The 19,206-nt window shown below is 54.7% G+C and overlaps 5 protein-coding genes across 5 annotated transcripts; 3 read left to right on the forward strand and 2 right to left on the reverse strand.

The window, feature by feature from the left end:
- Positions 1 to 546: 546 nt before the first annotated feature.
- Positions 547 to 1,973, forward strand: BO95DRAFT_447297 (putative beta-alanine synthase). Its single transcript, XM_025587587.1, has 2 exons — positions 547 to 1,823; positions 1,889 to 1,973. The coding sequence occupies exons 1-2, from the start codon at positions 1,033 to 1,035 to the stop codon at positions 1,956 to 1,958; spliced, it is 861 nt and encodes a 286-aa protein (XP_025437628.1). The 5' UTR covers positions 547 to 1,032; the 3' UTR covers positions 1,959 to 1,973.
- Positions 1,974 to 2,352: 379 nt separating this feature from the next.
- On the reverse strand, positions 2,353 to 11,504 carry BO95DRAFT_518233 (glycosyltransferase family 4 protein). Its single transcript, XM_025591956.1, has 8 exons — positions 11,302 to 11,504; positions 11,148 to 11,237; positions 8,270 to 11,083; positions 5,819 to 8,218; positions 3,995 to 5,759; positions 3,482 to 3,941; positions 3,207 to 3,417; positions 2,353 to 3,142 (listed from the first exon to the last, which is right to left on the reverse strand). The coding sequence occupies exons 1-8, from the start codon at positions 11,371 to 11,373 to the stop codon at positions 2,504 to 2,506; spliced, it is 8,451 nt and encodes a 2,816-aa protein (XP_025437629.1). The 5' UTR covers positions 11,374 to 11,504; the 3' UTR covers positions 2,353 to 2,503.
- A 358-nt stretch (positions 11,505 to 11,862) lies between these two features.
- Positions 11,863 to 12,242, reverse strand: BO95DRAFT_278193 (uncharacterized protein). Its single transcript, XM_025581625.1, has one exon. The coding sequence runs from the start codon at positions 12,112 to 12,114 to the stop codon at positions 11,899 to 11,901; it is 216 nt and encodes a 71-aa protein (XP_025437630.1). The 5' UTR covers positions 12,115 to 12,242; the 3' UTR covers positions 11,863 to 11,898.
- BO95DRAFT_423443 (spherulation-specific family 4 protein) lies at positions 12,000 to 15,722 on the forward strand. Its single transcript, XM_025584630.1, has 6 exons — positions 12,000 to 12,576; positions 12,659 to 13,010; positions 13,156 to 13,462; positions 14,401 to 14,407; positions 14,710 to 15,064; positions 15,367 to 15,722. The coding sequence occupies exons 1-6, from the start codon at positions 12,371 to 12,373 to the stop codon at positions 15,691 to 15,693; spliced, it is 1,554 nt and encodes a 517-aa protein (XP_025437631.1). The 5' UTR covers positions 12,000 to 12,370; the 3' UTR covers positions 15,694 to 15,722.
- Positions 15,723 to 17,183: 1,461 nt separating this feature from the next.
- Positions 17,184 to 18,563, forward strand: BO95DRAFT_468186 (udp-glucose 4-epimerase; the record flags this gene model as incomplete). The annotated part of the gene is made up of 1 exon (XM_025589347.1): positions 17,184 to 18,563. One exon carries the CDS (start codon positions 17,184 to 17,186, stop codon positions 18,561 to 18,563), a length of 1,380 nt encoding a protein of 459 aa, XP_025437632.1.
- Positions 18,564 to 19,206: the final 643 nt, after the last annotated feature.

A 19,206-nucleotide genomic window follows, 5' to 3' on the forward strand; every position in this document is an offset into this window, starting at 1 on the left:
TGCAGTTAGGTTGATGCGAGGCGGCGGTTGTTGGCTTTCTAATAAATGCTTCGGCCCGGCTGGCGGTTACTCTGCGCCTTTTGACAACATGTGCATCTCGGCATTGAATGCTTCTCCTTCGGCTCCATTGAAAAAAGGCCACTCTTCATTTTTTTTTCTGTGTTTTGTTCCAGTTGTTTTTCTCTTTCTGCCCTCTCAATCTCCACAATTTGTGTGGGTATGTGGAGGAGAAGCGGATTGTCGCAAGAAGGCGCCGGTCGCGGGAAGGCGCAATTGTTCTACGGTCGGCGACCAGCTTCCAATATTTGAAGCCATCCAGCCTCCACCAACCTCACCATCGAATTGACCATTATCGGCGCTGTCATTTGAAATCCTATCCGCCGTCGCTCAGAGCCAACACAATCATGTTCAAGCCCTCATTTTCTCGGGGGTTGACCGCGACGAGCTTCCGGCGGCAGCTGTCTTCGCACGCCGGTTCCGGCTTGAAGATCAATTCCGATCGCCTGCTGGAAACTCTCCATCACACCTGCCAATGGGGCGCAGCTCATCGATATGGCGAGTGAGTATTATAACAGACTTTTCGACTTGTCGAGTATGAGCATCTCTGACACAGTGATAGCGGCCCCACGGAAACCGGCATGAACCGACTATGCCTGACAGATGACGACGCCCGAGTCCGCCGGTGGCTGCTGGACGAAGCCGAGAAGCTTGGCTGCACCATCACCATCGACCAGATGGGCAACATGTTCGCACGACAACGTGGGGCTCTCAACTCCTCGGCGCCCATGACAGCAATGGGCAGTCACCTCGACACGCAACCGCGCGGGGGTCGGTACGACGGCATTCTGGGCGTCATCGCCGCGTTAGAGGTGCTGCGCACGATGAAAGACCACGGCTACCAGACCCAATTAGACGTCGGACTGGTGAACTGGACCAAGTGAGTACAGCACAGCACACCAATCGATGCCGCTCCCCACACCATGACTAGATCTAACGCATCACAGCGAGGAGGGGGCCCGATTCCCGAAATCCATGTGCTCCTCCGGCGTCTGGGCCGGCGAGATCCCCATCCAAAACGCCTGGAAACTGGCGGATATCTTCGACCCCGCCGTGACACTACGCTCCGAGCTGGAGCGCCACGGTTTCCTGGGCGACACCCCCTGTTCGCCCAGGGGCTACCCACTCGGGGCGCACTTCGAGCTGCACATCGAACAGGGCCCCATTCTGGAGGAAGCCAACCGGAAGATCGGCGCCGTGACCGGAGCGCAGGGATATCGGTGGCTGACGATCAAGGTGGCCGGCCGCGACGCACACACGGGCACGACGCCGCTCAGCGCGCGGCGCGACCCGGTCCTCGCGGCGGCGAAGATGATCGCGGCGTCGAACACCGTGGCCCGGCGACACGGGGCACTCGCGTCGACAGGGGTGCTGAAGCTGCCGCCGACCTCGTCCACGAACACCGTCGCCGCGGAGGTGACCTTCACGCTGGACATCCGGCACCCGCGCGACCGCGTCGTGCACGCCGTGCAGGACGAATGTCTGGCCGCCTTCAACGAGATCGCCCGCGAGGACGGCAAGGGCGTCGCCTTCGAGTGGACACTGGATACCGATTCGCCCGCCGTGCAGTTCGATGCCAACTGCCTGACGGCCGTCAAGGAGGCGGCGACGCAGCTCGTCGGCGCCGACGGCTGGCTGGAGATCACCAGCGGCGCGGGCCATGACAGCGTCTACACGAGCCGACACTGCCCCACGGCCATGATCTTCGTGCCCTGTAAGGAGGGCGTCAGCCATCATCCGGAGGAGTACTGCAAACCTGAGGACTGGTAAGTGCTGGTTGCTGAGAATCTTCTGTGTTTCGGTCAGGTCGGACTTAGCTGATACCCTGCAGTGCCCTGGGAACGCAAACGCTGCTGGAGTCAGTCGTGAACTACGATCGCATGAGGAGCAAGCTCGACTAGACCGCCAACTTGGGAGATAAATAGAACTGGTCAACTCGCCCTGATCCCCACCCAATGTGGGTGGTCAAGCTACGGCGCACCTTCGCAGGCTTGAGAATCAATCGACCAGCCCGTCGGACTTTGGTACGCAACTCGGGGGCCATGCAATATCTGCCACCCAGTCATCGTATCAGGATACTGGGCAGGCAGAATCAAGAAGAGTAAGAGACGGTCAAAGGGGCACGGCCAACTGATAAGCAATGGTGTCACATACATAAGCAACTAGCCACTCGGCCCTACGGAGCACATATTACAACCGATGGTGAAATTACTGACTCTGCCCCCGGTTCCAAGTCTCCGATAACGTGTTCAATACCAGGAAAGACAGCCAGTTTCTCGTCACGAGGGTTCTTGTAAATACCCAATCGTAAATTATGATTATGCTAATTAAGACCAGAACCGTATAGATGGCCCGTATTTACAAATCTCCACAACTAAAGCAAGTGCAATCATGAGATCCATCCACCTTGATGCAATGCAATGCAACGCAACACAAAAAAAACCACCTAAGCGAGGGACTGCGTGCTAGTCGAACTGAACCTCTCAAAGCGTTTGCCGCGAGTCCGCCGGGAACCGCCCATCCACGGGGGCGTGGGCGGGAGCAGGGCATCTCCGACCTGTTCGACGGTCACGCGGCCCTTGGTGTCCTTGAAGAAGCCACTAGACGAGCCGCTCATCGAGGCCGGGCCGTGCGCGAAGTAGCTGAGACTCTGGTACTTGCCCAGCCACAGCATCTGCTCGTGTTCGCGGAGGTACCGATGGCTGGAGAAGCTGGCCAGGACGTTGTCGCGGCCCTGCATGCCGAACTGGCGGCGCTCCTCCTGCTTAGCGTACATGCGCTGCGAGATCGCCTGCACCTCCTCGGGGGACGGGCGCAGGCCCAGCGTCGGGGGCACAAAGCCCTCCGGGTCGCCGGCGAATTGGCTCCATTCACCGAGGAGGGCCATCACGCGGATCTGGGCGGACGCCAGGGAGAAGGCGTCGTTCGGGGGGACGACCTCGCTGAACCGTTTGCCGGTCTCGCGGTTGACGACCACACAGAACGACGCGCCGACGTCGGTACACACCACGGGCGCGCCGGTGAGGGCGGCTTCACCCATGGCGAGCGGTAGACCTTCTGAGGTCGACGAGTTCATGAACAGCCACTGGGGCGGACGGTTAGTGATGTTGTTGGGGCTAAAAGGTTTACGCGAAAGGGAAAATACTCACAGCATCCTGTAACACCACATCCGGCTTGCCCAGACCCTTCAACACGACGTGGTCGCGCAGGGACTTCGATGCGATGACTTCTTGACATTCCGAGGCGTAGCCTGGCGCACGCTCCATATCTCCGTAGATGTGCAGGCGATAGTCCTTGAAGCCCCATTGGTTGACAATCAAGTCCGTGGCCATGATGGCCGTCTTGATATCCTTGACGTAACTGCGTGTCGCGTTAACATGATCCCCTCCAATATTAGTGCCAGACCCGTGGAAGGGAGACTTACCGAATATGCGACAACATGACCACAGTGGGTGTCTCCGTCTTGATCTTCTCGATCGGCTTGTACCTCTCCATGTTCGTGATACCGTTGACCACCGGATCGATCTTGCGTGCAAAGGCCCGGCGATGCTCCAAGACACCCTCACACGTTCCCAGTTCGATCTCCCATCCAGGGTTGAAGTACTCGGCGCAAGGGAGGACAACGTCCGCATGGTGTTCGATGAGAACGCAGGACAGATGGCCGAGAGAGATGAGGGTGGAATTGACAAAGGTGGAGTCGAATGACACGGCCGCGGAGAGGAAGGTAGTCATCTCACGGAAACTGACGCAGTGATCCCAAACATGGAGTGCACACTTGCGCTTGACCTTGCAGAGCACACCGTAGTTGGCACCCGTGAAATGGTGCGATGCTTGGAACACGTCCGGAATGCGGTCGGGGACAGGGACGGAGAAGATGAAGAGATCTAGAAGATGGTTAGTGATCTGTGCGTTGGAAGACAGCCAGAAGGTTACTTACAGCGATGCCACATGTCGAGAGCTGTATCCAGCTGTTGTAGAGTCGGCAACTCGGCATGCCACCATTCGGAGACAGGAATAGCGCCGTCCATTTCCTCAGTCAGCCAAAGCTCGCGCCAAGCGCGCTTGACGGTGTCACTCATCCAGACATCGTTCCAGTTGCGCGAAGATTCAAAGTACGTGTTCAGGTCAACCAAGGCTTTGGTGGCTTCTTCAACATGCGCACGTGTCTTGTTGATTGTCCGGGCACAACGAACCAGGCTGGCGAGAATAGGAATGAAGTTGCGCTCGATGTCCGCAACCTTGGTGTCATGGATCTTCTGGACCACTTCTGAATCAAGGTAGTTCTGGAACATGCCGTGCGTCGGGTTCAAGAAGTCAAGACCCCATTGCGGCAAGACCGTCAGGGACTGCACGTTTCGCTCGATCTGGAACCTCGGCACACCAAAGTCGTTGGCGGCTTCGGCAAGAATGTGCCAGCGAATTCCCTTCAAGTCGTTGACCATATCTCGCCTACAGGCGGAAACACCACCTGGCTCATTGGGCCATGTACCGGTGTCCATGGCGAGAACATGAAGCTCCGTGTCCGTGTCCTGCATCTGCGTTGATAGAGTTCGGGTGTTGATACGAGATTCTCCGCCCACGCCGAAACTCGACAGATCCGCAATCTTGAAGGCGATCGGCGTCCACGAGCTGATCTCCGGGTCAATATCTACACGCGCCAGCACCGTATCGGCCCGTGCCTCAAGGTAGTCGCCGGCCACTTCCAGCCGACCCCAGTCACGGTTGCGCCAGTAGGGCTTGAGGACACGATCGGCACGCAACAGGATCTCATCCAGCCATCGCGCGGTGATAGCATCGAATTCTTTGCTCGCTTTCCAGGATTTCCAGAGATGTGTACGAGCGCGCGAGGTAGGGATGGGATACTTCTTGACGTTAGTTCCGAGCAGACGCGAGGCGAGGTTCACCTTCACGGAGGAGAAGGAGAGAAGCGGGTTGTCGTCCACGAAGCTGCACCTGGTTGGTTTCTCTAGAACATGGAACCAGTCCTCTTGAATCATGGCCGGGGTAACAACATCCTCCCCGTTCATCGTTGTAGCAATTATAGGGTGGAACTTGTGATCATACGTCCATGTAGCTCTATGCTTGTCGTCGCCTTGGACGTAGGTGGCATCTGTGACGCGAGGGTACGGGATCCATTTATCCAGCCGTTCAGGACGATTAGGCGGCGGCATACACCAGGCAACCTTGATCTTCATGTGTGGCAACTCATACTCAGCGCGCAGCAGTTCGTCGTCAAATTTGGCTCCCTTGCGGTAGTAGAACTTGAACTCCATCGCGTTGACCCCACGCATGGCAGATCCGGAAGTGATATATCCACGCTTGTCGTATTGGACGATCTGGCCTTCCAGTTTGCCTTGGGTACACTGCCGCTGAATAGGCAATTTGGAGCGTGACTTAGATCCGTCCTGAGCATACTCATATTTGAATTCGTTGATCAGGTCCTGACCACGATACTCTTGTCGTCCCAGAAGCAACAGCTTGGCGTTGTACTCGTTGATGGCAACCAGGCTCTTGTAGTCACTGGGTTCCTGGTCGTGCTTTCCCGTGTATTGATAGAGTTTGAACGTGCCGTCTGATTCGGTCCGGAAGAAGCCTGTAGAAACGCCGCTGAGGCCTTCCATTTCCACACGATTGTGATAGATCACAGTCTTCCAACCTTGCATGTTTCGATACAGGGTGGAGACCTTATCACGACCATGCACCTATTGAATGTTAGCATCATAACTGAACCCTCTTGTGGGACAAGATGAATTTGTCTTACCAGGACGAGTGGAATGATGATGCGCTGCAGCATCTTACAGAATTGCCACACAGCAGTGAGAATGACAGTCACCGGCCAGGCGAAGAACAGGGGCTGTCCTCGAAGCATGAAATCAAGCTCTCGTTGGTACTCGGGATCAGCAACCAAAGCGATAACCATGAACTTGATGCATGCGTTCCAGATTTGCTTCGTCCGAGCAAGTGACATGCGGAAAGCCTCGCCCATCCCCACATTCGACTCTTCCGCATTCAGCGCGAGGATGTCCCGGATGGGCCTGTCGTAACTGTTGCTGAGGAAGCCTTCTTGTTCAAGACCCCGGTGTTGGGCCTCCAGTGTCTTTGCATATCTTTTGACAGAAGTTGTCATTGTGACACCCAGGTTCCAGCGAGCAAGATACTCCTCAAGTCGAAGTGTTTCTGCAGCAGTCGCTCTGGACTCGAGCCAATCGAGCTGCTGGGAAGAAACGCGACACGGCTCTCCCAAGCACCTGCGAAGCAGGAACGATCGAGCATACTGAGGCAACAGATCCCATTCGATATCACAGTCAACGCCAAGCAGCAAGTGACGGAGAATCGTCTTGGAAGAGTAGTTCAGCACGCGAGTTCGTTCCACAGAACTATTCTCGAGCTGACGCTTGACACCTTCGGGAAGGACCAATTCGTGGCCAGCGTGCCCATGTACAGCCAGAAGCTCAGCAAACATTGCGTGATCATGAGACATACCAAGACGGAACTCGGCAGTCATCTGAACGATAGCCTCCGCAATAGCCTGGCAGTTGCGTCGGATATCCGAGACCCAGTCATAGCCGACAAGGTCGGGACCGACAACAACATAAATGTGGAGACGCTCGCTGGTACGACGACAGACAACACGAACCTTCTGCTCAGGCTGGATCAAGTGGGCAGCCGAGACTAACTCCACTGTCGTCTCTCCGCTCTCCCAAAGCTGTGCTGCGTGGTTCATAATATTTGTTGCAGCGGGGAATGCAGCCCGGACAAGATCGGCTTTGGGGTCTTCAGAGCGCAGAATCTGCATAACCTCTACACCTGGATGAGTTGACGGGTCAAGCTTGTACCGGAATTCGTCCGAAAGTAAAGTGATGTTGTCAAACATTTGAGAAAGTGTGGACTGCGACAGGTCAGGGAAAGGTTCGAGGGAGCTGAAGCCGTAGGTGACTGAAGTGTCCTTGATCTTGACAACACTCTTCTCCTCGGGAGAACTCTTGAACAGCGACAAGCCAATATCGGCTTTGTAGAGTGTGTAGAATGCACAGGCCCACGTTCCACTGCCCAGCCCGATAACACTGCTGTATTGGAAAGCAGGGAGGACCTCATGAAGGATGATGCCAACGACTAAGCCGATCAGGGCGCTGATAGCTAGCCCTCGGGCTACATGAGGTCCGCTGAAGATCCGGTTGTATTGGTACCAGAGAAGACCACTGTAGCAGCCAACATAGGCCAGGAACATTATGACCGAGATTTTGGCAGTTTCAAATGTCCACATGATGGCCAGCGTGATCGCTACACCCCAAATGTGGAGGAAGAAAAACTTCATCAGGTTCTTCCAATACAACCTCCGACGTGCGTTAGCATCAGTGAGGGACACCTCACGTAGACCAGCGAGCGAAGAGACGGGCTGGGGCGTGCGCTTGGTGACCGATATCCAGAGAGGCTGAGAGACCGCGTCAAGAATGACTGCACCTAGCAAGTAGTAGCCGAGCGCAAAACCAACAGTGAGTCGATATGTAGCGCTGTTTGCTGCGGACAATCCCACGATGGATTCGCCCGTCAAGAGAGCACTCCACTTGTCGGAAAGGGCAACCACAAAGTACAGGATACCACACCAGACGTCTGCACCCGTATGACGCCAGTGTAGAAAGGCGCTATGGAGCTTGAGACCTTTCTGCATCTCGCCCATAGTGTCGACTGCAGCTCTCAATTGCAAGTTCCATGTTGGGCTGTAGGGCAGGGGCATTTTCGTCCGAGAGTAGCGGCAGTACCAGCCGAGAAGAAAGACGGTCGCTGAGTAGCCGCCAGCGAGCTTTGCGACAAACGGATCGGTTGTCTTCCGGGTCCAGAAGTGGCGGTGTCGCTCTTTCTTGACGCGAGCATATAAGGCCTGGCGTGCATCCGATCCGAAGTCTTTGACCTTCTCGTTCTGACTCTCGCTGGGGGGGACGCATTTTTGCAGGTACCATTCGACGATTTGGGTGTCGGTCACTGTGGGGATGTTGAGATACCAGCTGTTCCATTCACCCATGATGCGCCGCGCGCCAACCAGCAACGAGCCTAGGAACAGGAAAAGGAAGCAGAGATAGATGACCGAATCGTGATGCACCCACAAAGTGACGATGGGTGAAATGAACAGGATCGGAATACACGTCATGATCACAGTTCGTCCCTGGAAATGTTAGGCACAGTCGTCATCATTCTCGGCTTGATGAGAACTTACCGATTGGAAGGAATAGCCTGGAAGCTGGTAGACTGAGAGGGCGGAAAGAGTCATAAGATACGTTGAAAGCATCACGAAGTATAGGAAGAACAGAATTCCAGCTGCACCTCCCTTAACCACACCGACAACGATAAGTGCGATGATGCCTCCAACCAGAGCGACCGCAAGACCAGCAACGAACCGGGTCAAGACGAACATGCTCATGGCAGGGAAGGCCATCGCGTAGAGATAGTAGCTACCCCCAGAGCTGATCCAACTGCCGAAGCCACCACAGACAAGCAGGGCGCACATCAGGGCGGTGGTGGCGAGCGTCTTGTCCACGTCGCTCATGTACGTGGTAAGGTAAAGACCACGGCCGACAGTGGTGAGCATTGTGACATCAATAAGCGCGGGAACGGCAAAAATACCCAAGAAGGTGAACCTATAATGCCAGGGAATCTTATTTCGGTCGCCTTTGGGATCAAGATCGACATTCATGGAAGCGTATGCTGTGGGGAGCTCTGTAAAGCCTTCCTCCCGTTGGGGTGGTTGGTACTTGTGATAATATGCCCGGTACCATTTCCAGATAATCTTTCCCAGTCGCTTAGGAGTCGTGTCGAAGTACATGTCAGTGCGCGCACCACAGGCATACATCTCGGTAAAACACGAGGCCTGTACTGCATCCTGATTCGGCAGGGGATTCCGGTCCAGAACTTCCAAGTAGATCTCATTCAATGCCAGGCGACGGAAGGCGCAGAAGATACAAAGGGCGAAGAAGTCCGCACTCGCATCAATCTGACCTTTCTGGAGAGTGGTCTGCGCCACATCCTGAAGCCTTGCTAGGATATCCGCCTCGTTGTCAACCAAGACTTCAGGCAACCGAGCATCGATCTCCAGGAACAGTGCCGTGGCGACCTCGGGATCCAGAGACCAGCATCCTTGTTCCTGATACCATGCCAACCGAGAGGCGACGAGTTCTGCAGCGGAAATCTCCTCATCGAGGTACGCGCTGGAGGTCAAGGCTCGGCGCTGGGCGTGAGAAGGCGCGTCCACGAGCTGGTACTCACTACAGGCTCGCAGCTTCGCGCAGAGCATGGAAGAGCCACTGCCCTCAGATGCAGCCAAGCGCCGATGCCAAGCAAGATTTTCAGCGGGGGTGAGCTGTTCGATGTCTTCGACCCACCGTTGAGGCATACTCCAGTCCTTGGACAGAGACTGGTTCTCAGCGGCCAAGACCATTTCCATAATCAGACACTGAGTGCGGCTGAATCCGCGACCGGAGAGATAGGCGTGCAAAATGGTTCCAGTGCGGTCCAGCGTCTTGCCGTTGACATAAAGGTTCAGCATACCAATGTGGGGATCGAGATCGAGCAAACCCCAGACTTGAGTGCCCAGACGCGTGCGGAAGCCAGAGTGCAGCCCAACGTAGACTCGGAGGCGGTCATTGTCATCCCCTTTGCTGACACTCAGGAGGTCAACAAGCTCTTGAGTGGCGGCGATGGCATCGGAGAGGTCGGGATAGGTGACCTGTGCGTTCTGGAGAGTGCGGATTGAAGCGGCGAAACCCCGAAGCTGTTCCGGCTTGAGGCGTTCGAGCAGGTCCAAGTCTCGCAGATGGCGCTGGGTTTCGAGAACATCGGTGATGTTTTGTGAGGTACAGTCCAAGCCGAGATGAAAACATCCGAGTTCCGAGTAGGTGGCGCCATCGGGGGAAAACGACAGAGGATCGATGTGAGGATTTTCGTCGGCAACCCTGCATTCAAGACCATTGACGGACAAACCAGGACTTGGAAGAGTAAGACTGGTAGTTGAGGGGGGCTGCAGAGACAATTTGGTGTTGAGATCGGGAATGAAGGAATCGAGGGCGTCGAAGAGAGGAGATGCTGCGTTGGTTGAGGAGATGGAGATTCGGTTGTTGTTGCGCCACACGTCGTGTGCTTCGAGCACCTCGCCGCGCTTCAGCCACATCATCGCCCCGAGAGGTTCATGCAGAACCGTTTCAGCCACGGCAATCTCCGCGTTGGTCAATCCTGCCCGAGGTCCGATGTAGATCATTGCACTGTTGTAGTTGCACCATTTGAACGTGCGCCCAATGACATGGTGCGACACTGTCACTCCATCATCGACACTGTCCCACATCGCTAGAGTCGAATCTCCCCGAGCCTTTTGCGCCGCCACCACACGCATCGCAGCCCGCATCTCCGCCATCTGGAAGTAGTTGCGTCGGTCTCCATCTGGTAGGATGGTGCCGTTGCGATAGACAATTCCCCGCACCTGCTGCATGTTGATCTCGCGGCATTGCTTCTCCCCAAGATAATCTGGCGGGGCCAGCTCGAGCCAGACGTCTAGTCCCAGGTCATTGATATACTTGATGAGCTCGTTCAGAACGACGGGCTGGAAGTGGGCGTGGAACTCGGCTAGGAGCACGCCGTGGAAAGGAGCAGTTGATCCTCCCGGTTGGCGCTGGAATTTCGTTGTCAGGGTCTGCACCACCGTGGTCAGAGCTTGGATAACTTCGTCGTTGCTGCGACTCGCATCCGATTGCACCAGTCTTTGTACTTCGAGCCGGCCGAGAACATGTGGAGAGGTGCAGTGGCCGGTGAGAGCATTCGCGACTCCCGGTTGAAGGGGGTCGACGACAAGAACATCCCATTGCGAAAGTAGTTGTGCCTCCGCTGGAGTAGGTGGGTTCGAAAAATCCCCCAGGAACACACCGAAAGATTTGAGGTCGCGTTTGGCCGATTTCTCGGACAAGGGTGAAGAAGACTTTCCAGTCTTCAGCTGATCGAAGTAGCGTACAATGGCACTTGGGACCTCGGAGAGTTGATGACGTTTCTGAGGAAAGATGAGCAGGGTGGCTTGGCATCAGTGTATTAGAAGATTGCGAAGAAACACATACCTGCCAAATCCCATGGAGCTTTAACACAATGTAACCCAGAATAAAGAGTGAACCAAGAACGATCGTGGCTAGTAAGCAGAATGCTAGGACCTGCGCAAACAACGTTAGGGAAGAGATTCAAGGGCTCGTCGCGACCATCTGAGCAACCACGCACCTTATCCCACCAGGTCGATGTCATGCGATTCCATCCTACGGCATCGAGGCCCAGGTACTCGGGACCTGCCATGGTGATAGGAACAGCGTCAAGTGCCTGACATAAACCCTTTCCTCACCACAAGGGGGGCACCGTGGACTATTATCTGCGGCGACTCTAGATGGAGGCCGATTAAAACGAATGTAACGACTACAGCCCACGTATCCCACTCGCGATGTACCAGGGGAGGAGTGTCAGCCTCTCTAATACTTTTAATTTACCCTATTTATAGCAGGTACATGGCTATCTATCTATGGCGGCGGCGTGCCCGCAACAAGAAGGATCTAAAGGCTGGCTTGTTTGAATCAATGAATGTAAGCTGTAGTGTACTGTAATATTGTCTGGATCTTATTTTCATTTTTAGGGTCTGTTTTTTTGTTTTTTTGTTTTTTTTTTTTTTTTTTTTTTTTCTTGGTTCCCCGTTTAAATGATTATTATTATTATTATTATTTTGGAGAGTGATCCAATTTGCTACTCCATCTGGTTCGGGAGACCCAGTTTTCTTCTCTCCCACTCCCAGGACGTGCTGCCAACAAATCTCCTCCAGCGCCAGGCTAACTAGTAGTGGCCCCAAAAGAACGCTAGCAATAGGTGGACTGCATGTCTGACTCGACCAGAGATTACGGGTCTCTTATCATCCTTCTTGCGTGCCGGTGTCACGTCGTTGAACCTAAGAATACTAGCCACTGCGATCGAGCGATGGCGATGGGATGTCTCAGTCGAATGTTTGGATGCCATGGCCGCCAACGCCGCACAGGTAACGCCGAGCACCATCGCATTCTCGTCGACAAAAGATTTCTTCCGCCATTCTGAGGTCGGAAGCTAGGCTAGCCCTCTCACGAACGGGTCTGGATTTGGATTCCACCGTTATTATAACCTGCGCAGCGTGCCTGCCATCTCTCCCAACCCCCAAGAAAACTACACCTACGAACCCCGAAGCCAATCCAATCTCCTTTCTGCTCCCTGAAAGACTACCGGTACTCCGTACTTCCGTTTCGTTTCCCCACGTTTCTGGCTAGCTGGTGCATGGATGCCTCGCCCAAATCTTAATCGCCCGCGGCGGCCCTGGTGCATTGCCATTGCCATTGCGGTGGCCGTAGTGGTGATCGTGGTCATTGTGGTGCCATGTGCCGTCATTTTGACCCGGAAGAAGCATCACGCAAAGCAGACCAACGTGCTGTACCCTTTGTACATCTACCCTACCAACAGCAGCACCTGGAGTCCCTTATACAAGGAGTGAGTTGTGGCCTGTCTGCTTCTTTCTTTTTTTTCTTCCCTCTCTTCTAGACCCTAGACCCTCATTGACCCTCCGCCCCAGAATCACTGAACGCCCCGATCTAAATTTCACGGTGATCATCAATCCATCAAGTGGACCGGGAAACACAACGTATCCGGATGAAGCGTATAGCACCGAGGTCGAACGCCTCGCGAGCTACGCGAACGTTCGCCGGGTGGGATATGTGCGCACTGGATACGCGACCCGCAACATCTCCTCGGTGTTAGCCGATGTATCAACCTATGCGGGGTGGGCGAACCAGTCGGCTGAATTAGCTATGGATGGGATTTTCTTTGATGAAGCGCCCTACGTTTACTCGGCGGACAAGGTCGAGTATATGAACACCATCAACGCGGTGGTGAAGAATTCCACGGGGCTGCAAGGGGAACGAATGGTAAGAAGAAGAAATCCAGGCACGAGGGGTGAGGGGTTTGGGGATCGATGGAACCAAGATTTTGGTTTCTATTTTTCCAATTTTCTTTTTTTTTTCTCTGGGACAGATCCAGCGGCTAACGTCCCACACCCTGGGTTTTTCTCAGGTTATCCACAATCCCGGCACCATTCCGGATAGTCGGTATAACGCCAACACAACCGACGTCACTGTGGTATTTGAGAGCTCGTACGATGATTACCACACCCAGAAAGGCAAGCTCAATGCGCTGGCGTCCGACCGTACCGGGTACAGCTACATGCTGCATTCAGTCCCCGAGATGGGGAACAGTACTCTGCGGAGCCTGGTGGACCAATTGAGTCTGAAAGCCGAGTACTTGTTCCTGACGACGTTGACGGAAGATTACTACGAGAGTTTTGACCCAGCGGGGCCCACGATTATCGACCTGATGCCGAGTTAATCGATAGATCCAAGCAATCACGCACTGAGCAGCGTGTGTGTGAGAGAATGTGAGTCTGTGAGAGAGCGAATTGTGTGTCGATCGACCCACGAGTAGGCCGGCGGCCCTAGGCGAGCCCCACCACAGCCTTGGGAAGACGACGAGACGGGAAGCGTCGTCACTAATGATGATTGGCGAGAGATATGGTGGACAGGGGGGTAAGAAAAGCTTGGATGCAATTGAATTGGTCAGTCGAAGTGGTTAATGGGGGGGCTGAGTGAGTAGGTCAGTAGATAGTTAGGTGGTGGGTTGGCAGGTTCTGGCCCAAGGCACGACAGGAACGGAATCAACGGAATCGACGGAAAACATGATAGCGTTGCGGACTATGAGGACTAAGCGCACTAAAGGCGCACTAGAGGCGCACTAGAGGCGCAGTAGCACGGTCCTCTTCAATGTTTTACTCACTAATAATCTCATTCTCATGTCTTGTCATCGTCATGGTTTTTCTGGTGGCTGCCTGGGAGTTGAGTGCCGAGTCTTGGCTGACAGGTAGGCTGAAAGCTTTTCACAAGCCTCCCAAGGTTCTCTTTTCCTCAACCACGTTGTCTCTCTACCTCCCATCCTTGAATGACTTAAGAAAATTCTCCTAATCTCCTATTTTCCTAATCTCCTACTCCGTACTGTACCTCACTGGCGGCAGTCTGTCTCTCCTTCCTTTCTCGTAATCGCGTTCCCTGGAAGTTTAATAATCGTCCTAGTTATAAGAAGCTGAACCAGGAACACTGACAAATAAACCTGGTTTATCACGGCATCATCATCATTATCTTCCCCTCCCATTCCCGCCAATTCTGATTACTCCTCTGTTCCTGTACCTGCACCTTATCCTGCACCGTCTTCTCTCCCGCTCTTACGCTCTCTGCCAACCATGTCATCCACCCCCCTTCCCAAAGCTAGCGTGCTGGTACCTTTGTATATCTATCCATTGCCTAATGACTGGGATCCACTTTTTGACGCGTAAAGTTCTCCGTTTTCCTTTCCTTTTTTTTTTGCCCTTGATTCTTTTTTTTTCTCATGTTTTTGGCTTTGATGACACCCTTCGCCTAAACACCGCGGCCCCATCCCAAAGGATTAGGTTTTCCTTGGTTGTATTTTCGCTGTTCTCTTGGTTCCTGCATCATCGGGACTGGAATTCATTTTCTCCGCCAAGGTTGAGTGTTCTTTGGATGATTTACCCACTCTAACTTAACCATCGATCACCACTAGGATTGAGACCCATCCCGATGTGGAATTTCTGGTGATCATCAACCCCAACAGTGGCCCCGGGGACATACCTTCTCCCGATCCGAATTATGCACGCGAAGTGGCCCGTCTGAACAGCTATCCGAATGTTTACCTGATCGGTTACATCCGTATTGACTATTGCCGAAAGCCTTTGCCCGAGACCTTGGCGGAAATCGATCGCTATGCGCACTGGGCGACCGACGAGCGCCCAGGACTAGGGCTCGGGGGCATTATGGTCGACGAGACTCCCAACCATCATACTGCCGAGCGAGCCGAGTATCTACAGAAACTGCACGAGTATGTCAAATCCGTGGAGGGCATTCTTCGGGATCGATTGGTAAGCATCTCATCTCACTGCATTCTCCGCTGTCCCCTCCGTACTGTACTCGTTTGTTTGCCTGTATGTACATCACGGATCCATGATCCATGATACCGTACAATCGGGTACAAACACAGTAACTATTTCCGTACTCTTACACTTCACCACCTACACTACACTACACTACACTACACTATCATCCCGTGTGGCATTGGCACGGTCCTTTATCACGGACTGTCATTTGTCTTATCAGTGAAACCAGACGAATAAGTCTTAGTTGTTTCCCGAGCCAATTTCTTACCATCCTTTCATACTGACAGGTTGTCCACAACCCGGGCACGCCGCCTGACCCCAAGTTGGCCGATCCGAGCCCGGATCTCATCCTTGTCTGCGAAGAGCCCTATCCTCGCTATCGCTCCGACGAGGTGCAGCGCTATTATGCGCAGTTTGACTATCCTCGGGTCCAATGCGGCTACATGATTAGTGAGGTGCCGCGCGACGAGGTGCGTCCCCTGGTCCAAGAATTGCGCCATCGTGCTGCCTACATCTTCGTCACCGAGATTGCAGGTGATTTTTACGAGCGCTTTGGACCTCAGAGCTGGGGAATGATGATGGACGCCCTGCGGTTGGTCGAGTCCGACCGGTAAATTAGCTATGTAGTTAGGTAGTTACTAGGAAGAAAGTTGAAACATGAACCAGTGGAGATCTGGGAGAGTAAAAAAAAATACCAGCGGGACCCAGCATTTCCCAGCCATGGCCCATGAGTCGCCATTCCCAGTATTTTTCCTCAACCATATGGTACTCGCTTCGCTCAAAAGGTCGTAGCTTGGATGTCCAAGCTTTAGCGTTGGTGGAGCCGGATGGAGCCCTTTCGGGATGTATCAATTTGGCTCATTGATCCGACCCGTCAGAGAGGTCCATCTGGCAAAACCAAATCCTCTGTAATGACGATGGACAGCGATGTATCTCTTCGCCACATCCATGGAAGCACGCCATGTTGCCTGACGGGAGTGCAGGAATATACTGATCATAGCGATGCGTTGTCGCTGCACCAGTGAGACATTTGGGGCGGACGTTGGCTTAGAATCTTTAGTATAGCAGGGAGTACAATGCATACAGTCATGCCTAAGGTGCTCCCTTGACTCTCTGTCCTCGCCTTTGTCTTACTGCGTTGGTCATGTTTCTTTGCGGTCACATTTTAGTCTCTCTAGTCAGCTTTCTCATCCTGGTGGAGTCCTCTTTACAGTCTGGGCCCTTCTTCCTCTCCCCTCTTCTGGTCTCCAACTTCTCCCAATGGTACCAACTGGGGGGGGGCAAGGAACCACTTCGGGTCTTCCTGAGGAAGAATGGAGGCCACGCTAGCACAGGTTAAAGACACTTGATATGCGGATGCAAGCTGCAATGCCATCATTTTTCGGACGAGAACCCTACTGAAAACAACCTAGCAGCTACTTACGACATGGATGGAATCAGCCGCTGCGGGATTTGCCTCGTCCATTGCTCAGAGGGTGAGACCCGGCGCCAATGCCCTATTTTTGGCCATGGCCAGGAAACTCCATTGATTCAATGGAAGGGATCGAATTACCCACGATGACCCTTGAACGAGAATGCAAAACAGGAAATCTATTCAGGTACCGTAAAAATTCCCTGGGTGGATGTCTCCGGGACCCCTCCACTTTCCCCTCCCTCTTTCTTCTCCAAGACTGAACATCCACACCCTGCCTTGCCCTGCCCTGTATCTAGTATTAGTATTGGTTGTAGGAGTTTAGTGTACGGATTGTCACCAGGAACCCACGCTGATTCCCATACTATTGCGATCTTGCTGCTACTAGACCCGAGCCGGACTCTCGCTGGACTGCTCCGCTAGGTCAAGTTTTTTTTGTCTTTTTTTTTTTTTTTTTTCTTTTACACCTTTTTCTTTTTTCGACTCAATGACTCGGCGATGAAATCATGCTGGCGCTGGGCTGGATGCATCCCCATCGCTTGCCTCCCGAATTCCGTAAGGGGATGGATGGAGGATGGAAGCGTCGTCTTTACTACTACAGGTACCCTCCGTTTCCCGCCCGGTCTCTCTCTATGTAGGTGCCCATCGCCCATTCTCCTCCGTAATTCCTTTCGTTTATTCTCGCTCGCTGCGATGACTGTCTCCTCCTCCTGCCCCCCGTCCGAGGGCAGCTCCCCTCTGCCCACTCCATTGTTCTCCGCCCCATCCACGCCGGAGACGGAGCGCGATGAGGATTGTTTCGACCTGGCCCTAGCTGCGCTGCCGGCTGTCAGTGCGGCCACCGCGCAATACATTCTCGTCACGGGGGGACTGGGCTACATCGGCAGCCACACGGCGCTGGAGCTGCTCAAGGCGGGCTACAATGTGCTGCTGGTGGACAATCTCAGCAACAGCTACAAGGAAGTATACGACCGGATCGTGCGAGCGGCCAAACAGCACTACGAGCGTGAGGGCCGGGGCCGCCAATGTCCGCAGGCGGAACTGGCGTGTATGGACTACCGCGACTCGCAAGCGATGCGAACCCTCCTGGCCACGCACGCGAGTGGCAGCAGCAGCAGCAGCAGCAGCAGCAGCAGCACCAACGAGGAGGGCGACGCTGCCAGCCGGATCCCCGCGCGCTCCAACATCACGGGCGTGATCCACTTCGCGGCGTACAAGGAGGTGCACGACAGCCTGCGCAACCCCCTGAAGTACTACCAGAACAACATCAGCGGGCTGGTGGACTTTGTCGCCCTCCTGGACGAGCACGACATCAAGACCTTCATCTTCTCCTCCTCGGCCAACGTCTACGGCACCCTCTCGGCGACCCACCGCACCCTCCGCGAGGAGCACTGCGTGCACCGGCCGGAGGCCTACTACGCGGCGGACGGACAGGAGCTCGTCGCCGTCGAGCAAGGCTGCACGGGGATCACCAACCCGTACGGGCGCACCAAGTTCTTCGGCGAGGCGATCCTGTCGGACCTGGCCGCGTCGGACCCGTCGTGGACGATCATCGGGCTGCGCTACTTCAACCCGGTCGGGTGCGATGCGTCGGGCCTGCTGGCCGAGGACCCGCGGGGCACGCCGTCGAACCTGGTCCCGGTGGTGGTGAAGGTGCTGACGGGGGAGCTGCCGGAGCTGTCGATCTACGGCGACGACTGGAGGACCCCAGACGGCACGGCGATCCGCGACTTCATCCACGTCTCGGACGTGGCGCGCGGCCACATCGCCGCGCTGGCGGCCGCGCAGGAGGGCCGCGTCGTCGAGCCCTTCCGCACCTTCAACCTGGGCACGGGCTGCGGGCACTCGGTCGCCGAGGTCGTCGCCACCATGGAGCACATCAGCCACCAGCCCATCCCGCGACGGACGGCGGACCGCCGCCCCGGCGATGTGGAATCGTGTGTCGCCATCGCCGACCGCGCCGCCGTGGAGTTGGGCTGGAAGGCGGAGCGCTCGTTGCAGGACGCCTGTCGCGATCTGTGGCATCATCTCCAGGCGGAGGGCAGGTTGAGCGGGACTGCCATCAAATCCTGATGCACGCGCTGTTGTTCTTGATTTCTTTTTTTTTACTCCTGAGAAATACCCCCAGCGAGCTGAGCTGAGCTGGGAACAGCTGGGAACAGCTGAAGTTAGATTAGGGCTGTGGAGAATTCGACCGTTGCTCGGAAATGCAAGGGCCATGAAAGTTTCCAGTGGCATCGATAGTAACAGGGGAAGTCGTGCCACGGCCCGCGATTGGTGGGGTTGGCAGCTGTCACTTGGAATGCTAAGGTTAGGTTTGCGTCTTGGTTCTTTTTCTTGTTGTTTATTTTTGGTGCTGGTTGTGGTTCTGTTTGCCTGTCGCTTATAATTACTCCGTTCTTGTTGGGTCTGCCTGTTGTCGATGATGCTTACCTGAGTTACCCGTCCATACATGACTTGATAGTAATATACCATACCCATACTTGATACAGTTCTTGGTGTACCAATGCCTGAAAGTATCTCGTAGGTGAGGAGGAGAGAGGGAATGGGTCTTAGATCAACATTGAAACCAACCGATTGGCCTGGACGTCTAAAAAGCAACGAAGAAAAATCATGTGTTTGCCCAGGCATGTGGTCCAGGTAACACAACATCGCCCCTCCCTCCCCTGCTTCCCTCCCCGTGCAGTTGCAAACCCACCTGCTCCCGGGGGCCGGA

Source organism: Aspergillus brunneoviolaceus (assembly GCF_003184695.1).
Source record: "Aspergillus brunneoviolaceus CBS 621.78 unplaced genomic scaffold BO95scaffold_85, whole genome shotgun sequence".
In the NCBI taxonomy this organism is placed as follows: Eukaryota; Fungi; Ascomycota; class Eurotiomycetes; order Eurotiales; family Aspergillaceae; genus Aspergillus; species Aspergillus brunneoviolaceus.

What these genes read in the sequence shown, in the direction of transcription:
- BO95DRAFT_278193 (XM_025581625.1), bottom strand. Translation starts at nt 12,114, where the DNA reads ATGGTGCTCGGCGTTACCTGTGCGGCGTTGGCGGCCATGGCATCCAAA.
- BO95DRAFT_518233 (XM_025591956.1), bottom strand. Translation starts at nt 11,373, where the DNA reads ATGGCAGGTCCCGAGTACCTGGGCCTCGATGCCGTAGGATGGAATCGC. An exon ending in AGCTCCATGGGATTTGGCAG is followed by an intron (nt 11,084 to 11,147) that starts GTATGTGTTTCT and finishes ATCTTTCCTCAG; the next exon opens with AAACGTCATCAACTCTCCGA. An exon ending in TCTCGACATGTGGCATCGCT is followed by an intron (nt 3,942 to 3,994) that starts GTAAGTAACCTT and finishes ACCATCTTCTAG; the next exon opens with ATCTCTTCATCTTCTCCGTC.
- BO95DRAFT_423443 (XM_025584630.1), top strand. Translation starts at nt 12,371, where the DNA reads ATGCCTCGCCCAAATCTTAATCGCCCGCGGCGGCCCTGGTGCATTGCC. An exon ending in TGGAGTCCCTTATACAAGGA is followed by an intron (nt 12,577 to 12,658) that starts GTGAGTTGTGGC and finishes CCTCCGCCCCAG; the next exon opens with AATCACTGAACGCCCCGATC. An exon ending in GCATTCTTCGGGATCGATTG is followed by an intron (nt 15,065 to 15,366) that starts GTAAGCATCTCA and finishes TCATACTGACAG; the next exon opens with GTTGTCCACAACCCGGGCAC.
- BO95DRAFT_447297 (XM_025587587.1), top strand. Translation starts at nt 1,033, where the DNA reads ATGTGCTCCTCCGGCGTCTGGGCCGGCGAGATCCCCATCCAAAACGCC. An exon ending in TACTGCAAACCTGAGGACTG is followed by an intron (nt 1,824 to 1,888) that starts GTAAGTGCTGGT and finishes GATACCCTGCAG; the next exon opens with TGCCCTGGGAACGCAAACGC.